At 53.8% G+C, this 12,771-nt stretch overlaps 1 protein-coding gene across 1 annotated transcript in view; it reads left to right on the top strand.

The window, feature by feature from the left end:
- Nucleotides 1-8,455: 8,455 nt before the first annotated feature.
- Nucleotides 8,456-12,771, top strand: part of PARD6G (par-6 family cell polarity regulator gamma) — a 78,621-nt gene continuing 74,305 nt past the window's right edge. The window contains exon 1 of the mRNA XM_045085286.1: nucleotides 8,456-8,657. Coding sequence (XP_044941221.1) covers nucleotides 8,586-8,657 — 72 coding nt within the window. The 5' untranslated portion in view covers nucleotides 8,456-8,585. The remainder of the gene's footprint in view (nucleotides 8,658-12,771) is intronic.

The raw sequence follows: 12,771 nt of genomic DNA, 5'->3' as shown, positions 1-12,771 counted from the left end.
GGCACATACCTCAATATCAAAAAAAACATATATGAAAAGCCCACAGTGAATAACGTTCTCAGTGAGGGAAAACAGAGAGCTTTTCCCCTAAGGTCAGGAACACTACAGGGACATCCACTATTGCCACTGTTGTTCAACATAGTACTAGAAGTCTTAGCCTCAGCAATCAGACAACAAAAAGAAATAAAAGGATTCAAAATTGGCAAAGAAGTCAAACTACCACTCTTCACAGATGACATGATACTCTATATGGAAAACCCAAAAGACTCCACCCAAAAATTGCTATAACTTATACAGGAATTCAGCAATGTGGCAGGATATAAAATCAATACACAGAAATCAGTTGCATTTTTATTTACTAGCAACAAGACAGAAGGAAGAGAAATTAAGGAATTGGTCCCATTTACAATTATACCCCCAACCATAAGATCCCTAGGAATAAACTAACCAAAGAGGTAAAGGATCTGTACCCTGAAAACTATAGAACACTTATGAAAGAAATTGAGGAAGGAACAAAGAAATGGAAAAATGTTCCATGCTCATGGACTGGAAGAATAAATATTGATAAAATGTCTATACTACCCAGAGCATTCTACACATTCAATGCAATCCCTATCAAAATACCATCAACATTTTTCACAGAGATGGAACAAATAATCCTAAAATTGTATGTAACCAGAAAAGACCCTAAATTGCCACAGGAATGCTGAGAAAGAAAACCAAAGTTGGCGGCATCACAATTCTGGACTTCAAGCTCTATTACAAAGCTGTGATCATCAAGACAGTATGGTACTGGCACAAAAACAGACACACAGGTCAGGGAACAGAATAGAGAACCCAGACATGGGCTCTCAACTCTATGGTCAACTAATCTTCAACAAAGGAGGAAAGAATGTCCAACAGCAAAAAGACAGTCTCTTCAACAAATGCTGTTGGTAAAATTGGATATCAACACGCAGAATAATGAAACTGAATCATTTTTTTTACACCATATACAAAAATAAAATCAAGATGAATAGAAGACCTAAATGTGAGGCAGGAATCCATGAGAATCCTAGAGGAGAACACAGGTAACAGCCTTGATATTGAACTTCTTGCTAGACACGTCTCCAAAGGCAAGGGAAACAAAAGCAAAAATGAACTTTTGGGACTTCATCAAGATAAAAAGCTTTTGCACAGTAAAAGAAACAGTCAACAAAACCAAAAGACAACCTACAGAATGGGAGAAGATATTTGCAAATGTCTTATAAAATAAAGGGTTAGTATCCAAGAACTGTAAAGAACTCATCAAACGTAACACCCAAAAAGTAAATAATCTAATCAAGAAATAACCAGAGGACATGAACAGATAGTTCTGCAAAAACATATAAATGGCCAATAGACACAAGAAAAAAGTGCTCAGTGTTACTTGGCATCAGGGAAATACAAATCAAAACTACAATGAGATACCACCTTACACCAGTTAGAACGGCTAAAATGAAAAAGTCAGGAAACAACAAATGTTGGCAGGAATGTAGAGAAAGGGGAACCTCCCACACTGTTGATGGGAATGCAAGCTGGTGCAGCCACTCTGGAAAGCAGCATGGAGGTTCCTCAAAAACTTGAAAATAGAGCTATCCTATGACCCAGCAATTGCACTCCTGGGTATTTACCCTAAAGATAGAAATGTAGTGATCCAAAGGGGCATGTGCACCCCAATGTTTATAGCAGCAATGTCCACAATAGCCAAACTATAGAAAGAACCCAGATGTTCATTGACAGATGAATGGATAAAGAAGATGTGGTATATATACACAATGGGATACTATGCAGCCATCAAAAATGAAATCTTATATTTGCTACAATGCGGATGGAGCTAGAGGGTATGACCCTAAGGAAATAAGTCAATCAGAGAAAGACAATTATCATATGATCTCACTGATACGAGGAATTTAGAAACAAAACAGGATCATAGGGGAAGAGAAGGAAAAATAAAACAAAATAAAATCAGAGAGGAGAGAAATCGTAAGAGACTGTTAACTCTAGGAAACAAGCTGAGGGTTGCTAGAGGGGAGGGGGATGGGGGAATGGGGTAACTGAAGGGCAGGCATTAAGGAGGGCATGTGATGTAACAAGCTCTGGGTGTTATACGTAACTGATGAATATGCATTCATCTACCTCTGAAACTCATAATATACATTATGTTAATTAATTGAATTTAGATAAAACACAATTTAAATATTTAAAAAAACAAGCCAGCTCACATATTCCTCCCCCACTCCCAACACAAATCTAAACCTGACCTTTGCCTTAATCGTCGCCCTCAAACCGTGGCCCTCTGGGGAGGTTGCCACCCTGCTGGCAGATAGGACATTCCAAGCTTCTGGGCTAACCCTAACATTAGTCATGGCTCTGGCACTAACCAGGCCCTAAGCCTAGGTCCGAAAAACAGAGGACTGAGGACACCAACCCAACACCAGAAGACTCAGCCAGCAATGCATAAAGAAGTCCTGTCATTGGAAGACTGGAATGGAGGTGGCACATGAGTGTCCTCAATGAAAACCCAAGCCAGCCAACCCATCCACCCACGGTACCTTCACACAACCCCTAACCATACCCTATTCCCTGACCCTGACCCTGACCCTGACCCTGACCCTGACTCCTAGCCCTGACCCTGCTGCCCCAGCCCACGACCGTCAGCCGCCCTCTCCGGCCCAGCCGTGCCCTCTCCCTGACCCTGCTGCCCCCGCCCACGACCGTCAGCCGCCCTCTCCGGCCCGGCCGTGCCTTCTCCGGCCCCCTGTCCTCCCTGTACCCCGTCTACCACGTCAGGGCAACGTTAGGTCAAGGCAAACTGTGTCCTCACACAGCCCCACCGTCCCACCTCCCGTCTCACCCACCTCTGGTCTTGCTGGGCCCAGAGCCCCAGGGGAGACCCCCGACCAAAGACTATAACTGGCGCCCAGCCTTTCAGCCCTCCGGGGTCCCCCCAACACACCCCGACAGCGGAGACGGAGGTGCAGCTGGGATGTGAGCTACGCCGTCTGCTCATCTCGCCTTCGCTGAGAAGGAAGGAACTCGACCCATGAAACATACTGTGCATTTACGCTCTTTAAAAAAAGAACCAAAACATTTTCTTGGGAACTTTTATCCCAAAGTGTCTTCTCTAAGGCCAAAGTTCAGTAATGAACTTTCAGCACATTTTCCTTTTACGCGAGTCCTTACATAAGTCCTTAGAGCAGGTTGTGCATGAGATGAGGTGTGCAGCTGGCCATTTCTCTGAAGTTCGGGCCGCCGGGGGCAGAGCACACCTGACGTTCAGCATTGTTGATTTCGCACCAGGTTGAGTTTTCCCGCCGTTATCTCAGACCCAAGGACAGTGAACAAAGGCAAGATGAATCTACACACTTCGAAGCCTCTGTAGCAATCTTAAACCAGGTTCCCACGGAAGTGAGCTGCAGGTTAGAGACCTGAGTGACGAATATGGGGGGAAGATAGCAAGTATCCAAAAGAAGGTGTCACGGTGTCTGCGACCTTCCCCACCTGCTGAGAGCCAGCCACGCCCGACAGAAGGGAGCCACACCTGGGCCTCCCCCTCTGTCTGGGCGGCACTCAGTTGTCGCAGCGGCTGCACGGAGCCAAGGCTGGAGGGAGCCAAGGCTGGAGGGAGCAGCTGGCCATGGAGGCCACCTATGGGACCAACTCCCAGTCCGCAGCTGAGGTTTGACAATACTTGTAATTATTTGTGTATTTACTGTGACCGGAAATGTGCTCAGTGTTTTGACTACATTCTCTCCTATTTTATCTTTTGAAACCACTTTATGAAGGTATAACCGACATTAAAGAAAACCTGTAGATAGTTAATGTATGCACTGATGAGGTTGGAGGTGGGTTCTACCTGTGGAACCGTCAGCGCAGTCTATCCCATTAACACACCCATCACCTCCAGAAGCGCCCTCCTGCCCTGTTCATCTTCACCAGCACCGTCACCTTCATCATTGTGTGCGTGGTAGAACTCTCAACACAAGATTCATCCTGTTAGAAAACTTTAGCTTTGCAGCCCAGCATCATTACCTGGAGACGCCCTGTGGTACGGATCTCTCAGGACTTACTCATCTAGCCCTTGCAGGCTTGGCCGGCTGGCTCCTCTCCATTTCTGCGGGACCTGGGGTGGAGGAGGGGCTGCTTCTCCCTGTCCTCACAGCGGGGACGTAGCAGAGGGCTGTGTCCTCCTGGTCTGCGCAGAGTTACACGCCGGTTGGGAGCTGCTCTTCTGCCCCTGTTCCCTCGATCACACACCCGACCTCAGCCTGCCACGTAGGACCGCCCGGGGGTTGCAGAAACCTCTGTCCCATGGGCCTCCCTCTGTCTCCTTTCTCTTAGCACTCTCTTCTCCCTCGTTCCAGTGCCCCTCCTTGCCTTCCCGCAGAAGAAAGAGTCGGGCGGCAGGAGTAACGACACGCCTGCAGGTCCCTCTGGCTGCAAGGGGGCTGCTCAGAGCGCTGACTGCTCCACACATTCAAGCCTCCTAACAACCTTGGGTGGGCAAGTACCACTATTATACAGCCTTCACTTCACAAATGAGGACACTGAGGCAGAGCGGGAGGCAAGCGTCCAGCCGCACACACGATGAGTGGTCGGAGCCGCAAACAACCCAGGTATTCTTAACCCATGCGTCACCTACAAGGAAGGTTCTGGTTCCAGCCCCAGACTGTTCCGCGAACAGACTGGGAGAGCCCGCGGGAAGGAAGAGGAAGGAGCCGCTGCCTAGCACAACAGCGGGAGAACTCGGGAAGGGAGGAGATGCGTGTGGCTGGGTCGGGAGAGCTTGCGGACCCTCGCCTGCCCCTTCTGCACTCAAGCACAGACTCTCACCTAGTCCGAAGCAGCACCAGGACTCTCCTCAACCAACGTCTGCCAAAGGAAAGGAACGGAATGGCTGGTGTGTTTGAATCACTGAGGCTGAGCTGTCAGAGGCAGACACCTGCACCCTCTGCTCTTTTCTCCAGCAGGTGTGTGCTCCGGGAGCCATTCTGGACACTTGTAGACGTTATCTGCCCTTTCTCTCCACAGAGGAGGGAACTGAGAATCCCAGACCTCAAGTCCCCCGACGAGGATCACGCCCAGTCTACAGTCAGAAGTTCGGAATGTCAGCGTCCTAGGGGGTCACCACTGCCGATGAAGCCATGGCTGAATGTCCTGGTCAAGAGCCAGACAGGACCCTTTGGCAAAGCTGGGAACCTGCAGTGAGCTGCCTCATTAGTAGGTTAGTCACTGCAGAGATGCATACTCAGGACAGGCACTGCAGAGTGCAAAAGGCTATGGGGACGGCAGCCCCCCACCCCGAGACTCCACCCCAAGAGGTGCCCCCGGCTCACCTACGGACAGGTCTCCTTCAGCCTCGAGCTGAGCTACTCTGACCAGGAGCTGCCTCTGGAGTGGACACCAGGCCACACACTGCGTGTGTCTGGACCTCCTGGGACACAGCTGCACAACACGCTGACAGCCCAAGGGGAGGTGTCTGTAGCAGGGTGGGGGGTGCTTTTGGGGATGCGGACAGGGTTTGGAGGAGGAGTGCGAGGCTGTGTCTTCACCAGCCTCGGCCATGCATCAGCTCCACCGCTCAGGGACGGGCACAGAGCCGCCGCTGCCTCGTTGGTAATTGCTCTGCTTCGTCTCTTTCTAATCCAAACACCACAGCCTACACCACCCGTGAGACCGACGCCAAACCTGCTATAGCATGAAAGTATTAAAGGCAGCAGCTACTTGACAAGTTCTTCAGACCCCGCTGCACAGCTGAGGGGGGAGGGGTGGGGGGTGCCTGCAGACCTGGCCTGGCCACTTGGCTTTGTCTACACCCAACCCCCACACAAGCCTGAAGCCAAAAGAATCACCTTCAGGTTCAACCTGGAGACTCAGGCTCCTTCCACATGCATGTCCTCCTGCTGATCATCTCAGTCAAGTTTGTAGAAGACTACAAAGTAGGGGCACACAGACCATGGTGGGGAGGGTGCTTTTTCAGGTGCAGATGCCGCTTCAGTGGGTCTGAGTGGGGTATTAGTAACAAGCACTGGGCCTTGGCCTGCACTGGGCCCCAGGCGTGAGGGCAATGGTTTCACTTCCACCAAGGACAGAATTTCGTAGCTTCCCGCCCTCCCTTCTCCCCATCTCCAAGCCCTGAGCTGGCCAGTGGTGCCCTAACCTGCCCCATTAACTCCCATGCTGTTCACCTCCATCAGCCCCTTGTCCCTGCTTCTTAATAAACCCTGGGGGCTCTCCCACTACATGACTGTTCTCAGCGACGGGCAACAGCCACAGACCTCCGTGTGGTTTAGGGGACTTCTCTTTGAAAGAAAGTCAGCACCTCTGTGCACAGTGTGTATCTCTCTGACATTTAAAAAAAAATTCTACTTGAGGGGCACCTGGGTGGCTCAGTGGATTAAAGCCGCTGCCTTCAGCTCAGGTCATGATCTCAGGGTCCTGGGATGGAGCCCTGCATCGGGCTCCCTGCTCAGCCGGGAGGGGAGCCTGCTTCCTCCTCTCTCTCTCTGCCTGCCTCTCTGCCTGCTTGTGATCTCTGTCTGTCAAATAAAGAAATAAAATCTTTTAAAAAAATTCTCCTTAAAATTTATTAAAATTTGCATTGATAATAAACCACTATACCACGTCTTTTGGAGCTTTCAGAGCAGAGGACATCCTAAACCTTTGGTCTGGAATGGCTTTTTTACTGATTTTCTGTGGGAATGTCTTGGCATTTCCGCCTTAATTTGGAATTTGGTCTATATGTCTGGACCTCTGGCCAGACTGGTGTTCCTCCTATGGGCAGGGCTGTAACTGTGTGTCTCTGCGGTTGTAGTCCCGGGCAGGTATGTAACAGGATATTTAATGAAATGAAGTAAAAATCAGATTCAGAGTGTCATGGTTTGGCAATCTGTGTTAAAGGCTGTGTGTGCTCCATGGCATAGCAATTCCATTTTTTGGCGTCAGTGCTAATGAAATAATTAGACATAAGTGAATTCAAGAAACACAATATTTTATAAAAGCCAAACATCAGAAATATCTTGTTTATCCAAAATGGAATGATTAAAAGTCCATACATGCAGCTCTTAAAAACCGTATTTCTTGAGAACACTCAATGAATATGTTCCTTAAATAACAAGAGATGAAAACAGCAGGTCACAGAACTGGTTAAAGAGCATGATCACAATTTTGTAAAATATATGAATATATACACAGAAAACGGAACAGAGAGATATATACCGAAAGTTTAACAGAATTGATTGCTGACTAGTATGATTATACGTGACTAACGTTTGTCTTTCAATCTTGGTATTCTCCAGATCTCTTACAATGAATGTGTAACAACTTTACGATTATATAACGTACTTACAGTAAACTTTGTAATACTTTTAGTATTACCTAATGGTCCTGTCTTCTTAGCTTCATCCCAAATTCCCAAAGGAGTTTCAGAACCCTCTAGGAAAGAGGTTCTCCGTGACGTTGCTGACAACCGACCCCATCTTTCTCCGGAGACACTCTTTCCAGCGGCCTTGCGGAAGGCTTCCCTGGGCATCAGCTCGGCCTAGAGGTGCTTCCGACCGGCTCCGCATCCCACCTGTGCGGAAGCGCGCCCGAGCCGTTCGCCTCTCCGCAGAACCTTCGTCGGGGACCATCTACCGTCCGGCGGCGGGCACGGAGGGTGGCCCGAAGGAGTCCGTCAAGCCTACACTGGCTCCCGCATCATCCAAGAAAACAGCAACGATCCGCCCAAGTCAGCCTCCGGCCCCGGCCGCTCCGGGCAGGTGAACAAAATCAGGGCGGAGGCGAGCAGGAGAGAGAAGTTTTCAGCACCCGGGGGGGAATGAGACGCCCGGGGTTGGTCCAGGCTGCTTTCCCCTGCTCGGGACCGCGCAGACCCGAGCGCGTACCCCACGGGGCCTCAGCCGCTTCGGGGGCGGGGCGCGGGGCGGGACCAGGGTCCTCCGGACTCGGGAGGCGGGTCCTCGGGGGCGGGGATGGGGGGGCGGGTCCTTGAGGCGCGGGGCAGGACCGGGTCCCTGAGACTCGTGGGGCGGGTCCTTAGGGCTCGGGGCGGAGATTGGGGAGGCCGGGCCCTCGGGGGCGGGTCCTCGGGGCGCGTGGCGGGACGTGGGTTCTTAGGACTCGTGGAGCAGGTCCTCGGGGGCGGGTCCTCTAGGCGCGGGAGGGACAGGGTCCCTTGGAGCTTTGGGGGCGGGTCCTGGGGGGCGTGGAATGGGGGGGTTGGGCGGCCGGTCCTTGGGACGTGGGGCGGGACCTGGGTCCTTGGGGCTCGTGGGGCGGGTCCTCGGGGCGCGGGGCGGAGACTGGGGGCGGGTCCTCGGGGCGGCGCGCGCGGCGTCCCCAGCTCCTCCCGCGCGCGGCCCCTGGAGTCCCGAGGCGCGCGGCCAGCCCAGCTCGGGCCGCCGCACTCGGAGCGGCGGGGCGGCCGAGCGAGCGCGGCTTCTGGCTGGGTCGGGGCCTGGGCCGGGGCCCGGGCCGGGGCTGGGGGCGCCGCCCCCAGCATCCTCCTGCAGCCCCTGGAGCGAGGAGCCGGGGCGAAGGCGAGGCTGCGCGGGGCCGGAACCATGAACCGGAGTTTCCACAAGTCTCAGACCCTGCGCTTCTACGACTGCAGCGCGGTGGAAGTCAAGAGCAAGGTGAGCCGGCGCCCGCGCTCTGCACCCCCGCGAATGAATGGGCGCCCCGCGGGGGGCGGCTGGGCGCTGCGGGGGGTACGCGGGCTGGCGGCAACTTTGGAGCGCGGGCGCCGCGGCGGGATGTGCGGGGGTCCCGCCGCCCTTCCCGTCCCCGCACGGACACAAAGCCCGGCGGCACGATGGGTGCCGCTGGAGCCCGGCGCTGGGAGGGCCGCGCGGGCTCCGGACCCCCGCGGGAGCGGCTCTTTTGTTCCACGGGCGGGAGACGACCCGGCGCGCCGCACGGTGGAGGGGCGGCGTTTCCGGGGCGACCCGCGAGCTGCTCCGAGTGGGGCCGTTGGGGATCCTGGGGGGCCCGGGCCGGGGGGAGGGCCGGGCCGCGCCTCCTCCTTCGCCGCGGAGGAGCCTCGGAACCCGCGAGGGGTGAGCGGCAGCCGGCCGGGACCCCCAGCCCCGCCGGCGCGCCCCAGGCCCAGGCTCTCCCGGCGCGCCCGGCCGGCGGCCCCTCCCGCTGCCCGCGCCCCGGCCCGAGCGTGCCCCAACTTGCGGTGTCTGTGCGCGTTCGGCTAATTGGCTGATAGGATCTGGCGCTTCTGCCCTTTGCGGGGGCGGCTTCTTAGAGGCTGACGCTTTTGTCTGCGAGGGTCTTGGTTGTAGTTGTTCAGGGTCCCAGAGGAGGGGGCTCCTCGGGCCCTTCGCTGCTGCTGCCTGGGAGTCGGCCCTCTTGCCCTTTCTCTGTGCCTCCCGCCTCCTGGAAGACGAGGCGGAGCAGCCTGAGGGCTTGGAGGGGGCTGGGCCAGAGGGTGGGCTCAGAGCCCCCACTCCGTGCGGGGCGATTGAGCCTAAGGAGCTGAGTCGAGCTACCCCCCTGCGCAGGCCGCCTCTGCGGGTCAAGGGCCGTAGGGTTCCTTTGGTAAGGGGTTTACAGGGCCTCCAACGAGGACCGGGGCCGGTTTCTCCGCAATGAACCAGTGAGTTGGATTTCATTCCCATCTTGGGGAGAAGGTCTTTCTATGAACTCCTCCTCACAGCCTTCTCCCTACGCTAATTCTGTGACCCTTGCCCAGGACTCATCTCCTCTGCAGCCCGAGAGTGCCCCCGCCCTCCCGCATCGCATGTGCCGGCTGTGAGTTTGGGGAGGAAAGAACCACAGGCATGAGTGGGAGCTCCAGACAATTGTTGGTGTCTTCAGCTGGGTTGGGAACGTGGCTGATCAGAGTTCTTTGACCACTCTCATAGGCACTGAGCACATGTGGTGGGTCTTTTTAACTTGTTGAAATCATCATGGCGTCACAGGCAGTTGTAGGAAACAATGTAGAGTGCCCCAGGAGGGTCCGTTTTTATACTGGGGACGTGGTCACACGCCTTGTTGGGTGTGCATTCCTGCCATTTCCAGCAAGCACAGTGGACACACAGAGCACTTACAGCAAGGGGCCCTCCTGCTGCCTCTCCAGTGGCCCTTTGATTCTAAGTGTAGATTGGCTGACATTAAGCACTTTTCCTGAGTCACACAAGCCACATTCCTAGTACTCCAAAGCCACATGCACCTTGCGGCTGTCTGATGACAACAAGCTCCAGACCATCTGTCTAGAAGGGTCCCTCTGGAGGCTGGGCCCACAGCAGGGCTTATGCCCCATTCTGGGCTGGTGGCCGCCCATGCAGGCTGCTGGGAGAGGGAGGGGAAGAGCCTTTGCGTCCCCTCCAGGAGGGCAGTGGGGGGCTGTGGATGTCCTGGCTGGCCTGTGGGCTGCCCCAGACTACCCTACCCCTCTAACTCCCCAGTGAAGAAGGGTGCTTGGGCTCAGGTTCAGATGTATTGACTGTTCCCCTGGAGGTGAGGGCAGAGCTGGAGTTTTGGTTGAACTTTGGGGCACCCCTAGGAGAGCCACACCACCCTGGGTGGGCCCTGCTGAGCTGGCTGGTTCAACACACACACACACACACACACACACACACATACACACCATTTTGGGTGCTGGGACTTGCCTTGTTTGTTCCGAGAGTCCACTTGGCTCTTCCCTCCGTACACAGCCTCCCACTGGCCCCCTTAAAAATTAATATTTGCTACCATGAACCCATTTCTGCCAGGAGCCTTTACTGCAGCTGCTGTTGTCAAAATACAGGAAGCAAAACTTGATGACAATGAGGTCTCTGTTCATGTTCAGTGAAGCACCAGAACACCGGGGTTTTCAGGTGGCGAAAATGGTGCTGGGGGCTGAGTGCAGCCAGGTCTGCCGCCTCCTACTCTTTGGAGCCTTCAGGAAAGTTATTTGACCCTTCAGAGCCTCTGTTATTCTATCTGTAAAATGGGCACTGTTCCTGTTCCTCTCACCTCCCAGGACAGAATGAAGTGATGACTACAAGAGCGTGTGGAAGGCCGCAGGCTGCCCACAGGCGGAACGGTCCGTCCCCACAGTTCAGGGTTCTGTGGCGTTTCAGAATATTGGGTGTGAAACTCACCTCTCCTGCTCCCAGAATTTCTGGCCATGTGCCACAGCCACTCAACTTCCAAAGCCTCAGGGACATCGTCTTTACCCGGTGGTTCTCCCCCATCACACAGGCCCTTACGTTCCCCAAACATTTCTGCTTTAATACTTGTGAGTCATCTACTCCTCCCCAAACCGGCGGAATGCACTTCTGCCTTCTCAGTTCTGGCACCGGGGCTGCCATTTGCTTGACTTTTGCCTCTCCTCCCATTAGAACTGCCGTGGGGAAGGAGGGGCTGTGCATAGGTCTCGGGGAGCATGCCTCAGGCCCAGGGGAGCAAGTCTTGGCCCCTTGTAGGGTTAGCAGGAGGACTAGTGCTAGGGGAGGCGTCTACAAGGGGCGGAGTCATCACAGGTCTCCAGCTCTGTGAATGAGCACGCTACCCCCTGTCCGCAGGGTGTCCCCTCCGAGCCTCTGCCTTCTGGCTGGGCCTCACTCACGTTCCCTTAACCTGGTGGTCTGTTGGCCCTGGTTATGTGGCTTTCCCCCACCTGAAATGCTCTCTGAGAATCCGCCCTGGGCGCTGACCCTCTCCTACCCAGCCCATCAGAGGCTGTCACTGGGCCGAGCTCCCGCCGTCCTCCAGCCCCTGCTCATCTCATGGCCCTTTCCCAGCGCTGGCACAGGGTGACTGCTCAGGGCAGAGACCGAGGACCATGTGTACAGCCCCAGGTGTGCCATGTCCATTGTGTCTGGGGACAAGGTACTACTGAGGGTTTTAGTCTAGTGTGCTGCTTTGTTGAAATCATGTTGGAGGCTCTTCTGTACTCTTAAGAAACACTGTCATTGCTGAAAATTTAGAAACCACATCAGGCACAAAACGGGGTAATTCTCCCATCCGAAACTGAGCCTCTCTTGAGTGTGGCAGCCTGCCCTCTGGACCCTCTAGGTGCACACTTTTGTCTTCTGTAGAATCAGAGTCCTATTCTACAGGCATGTGACGGTCTAGCCTGAGTCCCCCTTCAAGTGTTTTGTCATGTCGTTAGTGTTGCTAAAGAACGTATTTTTAAAAATTACTACCTGTGTTCTATCTTGTGTGTAAACCATAATTAATTTAACCAGTATCCTTTTGGGTTCATCTCCAGTGTTTTCTATAATAAGCAATGCTGTGAAAAACATCTCTGTACTTACACGTCTACACAAACACACACAGAGTGGAGGTTTGTTACGTACAGGATGCGAAGAGCTCGCCTTTCGGGACGGATCCCAGAAGTGCACTGTCTGTGCTGGCGGAGCTCATGCTCTGAAGACTTGGACTACATGTTGCTGAATTTTCCTGCAGAAGGGCTCTTGCACAAGTTTACCTACCGTCTCCTGTCTGTCCGTCCTCCCGTCTCCTGTCTGTCCGTCCTCTCTCTGCCCTCCTGCCCTCTAGCCCTGGGTGTTTTCTTATTCTTTCCCAGTCGGTTAAGTGGAACCCTGTCCCGTGGTTTTACTTCGATCCTCAAGTTATCAATGAATTGAAGATTTTTGTATTTGTGGACCACTCATCTGTTTCTGGCTGCCTCTCTCTTCCCTGCAGTGTTACTGTTCTTACTTTTTATGGAGTTATGGGACCTGCTTGACAACAGGTTTTCCAAGCAGTGATTTATACCTGCGTGTTTCCCCGGGTCCTCAGACCCTGTGT

Source organism: Mustela putorius, unplaced genomic scaffold (genome assembly GCF_011764305.1).
Source record: "Mustela putorius furo isolate JIRA1106 unplaced genomic scaffold, ASM1176430v1.1 tig00000835_pilon_pilon_pilon, whole genome shotgun sequence".
Lineage (NCBI taxonomy): Eukaryota > Metazoa > Chordata > Mammalia > Carnivora > Mustelidae > Mustela > Mustela putorius.
The sequence above is the reverse complement of the archived record's forward strand: the minus strand, read 5'-3'. Positions and strand labels throughout refer to the sequence as shown.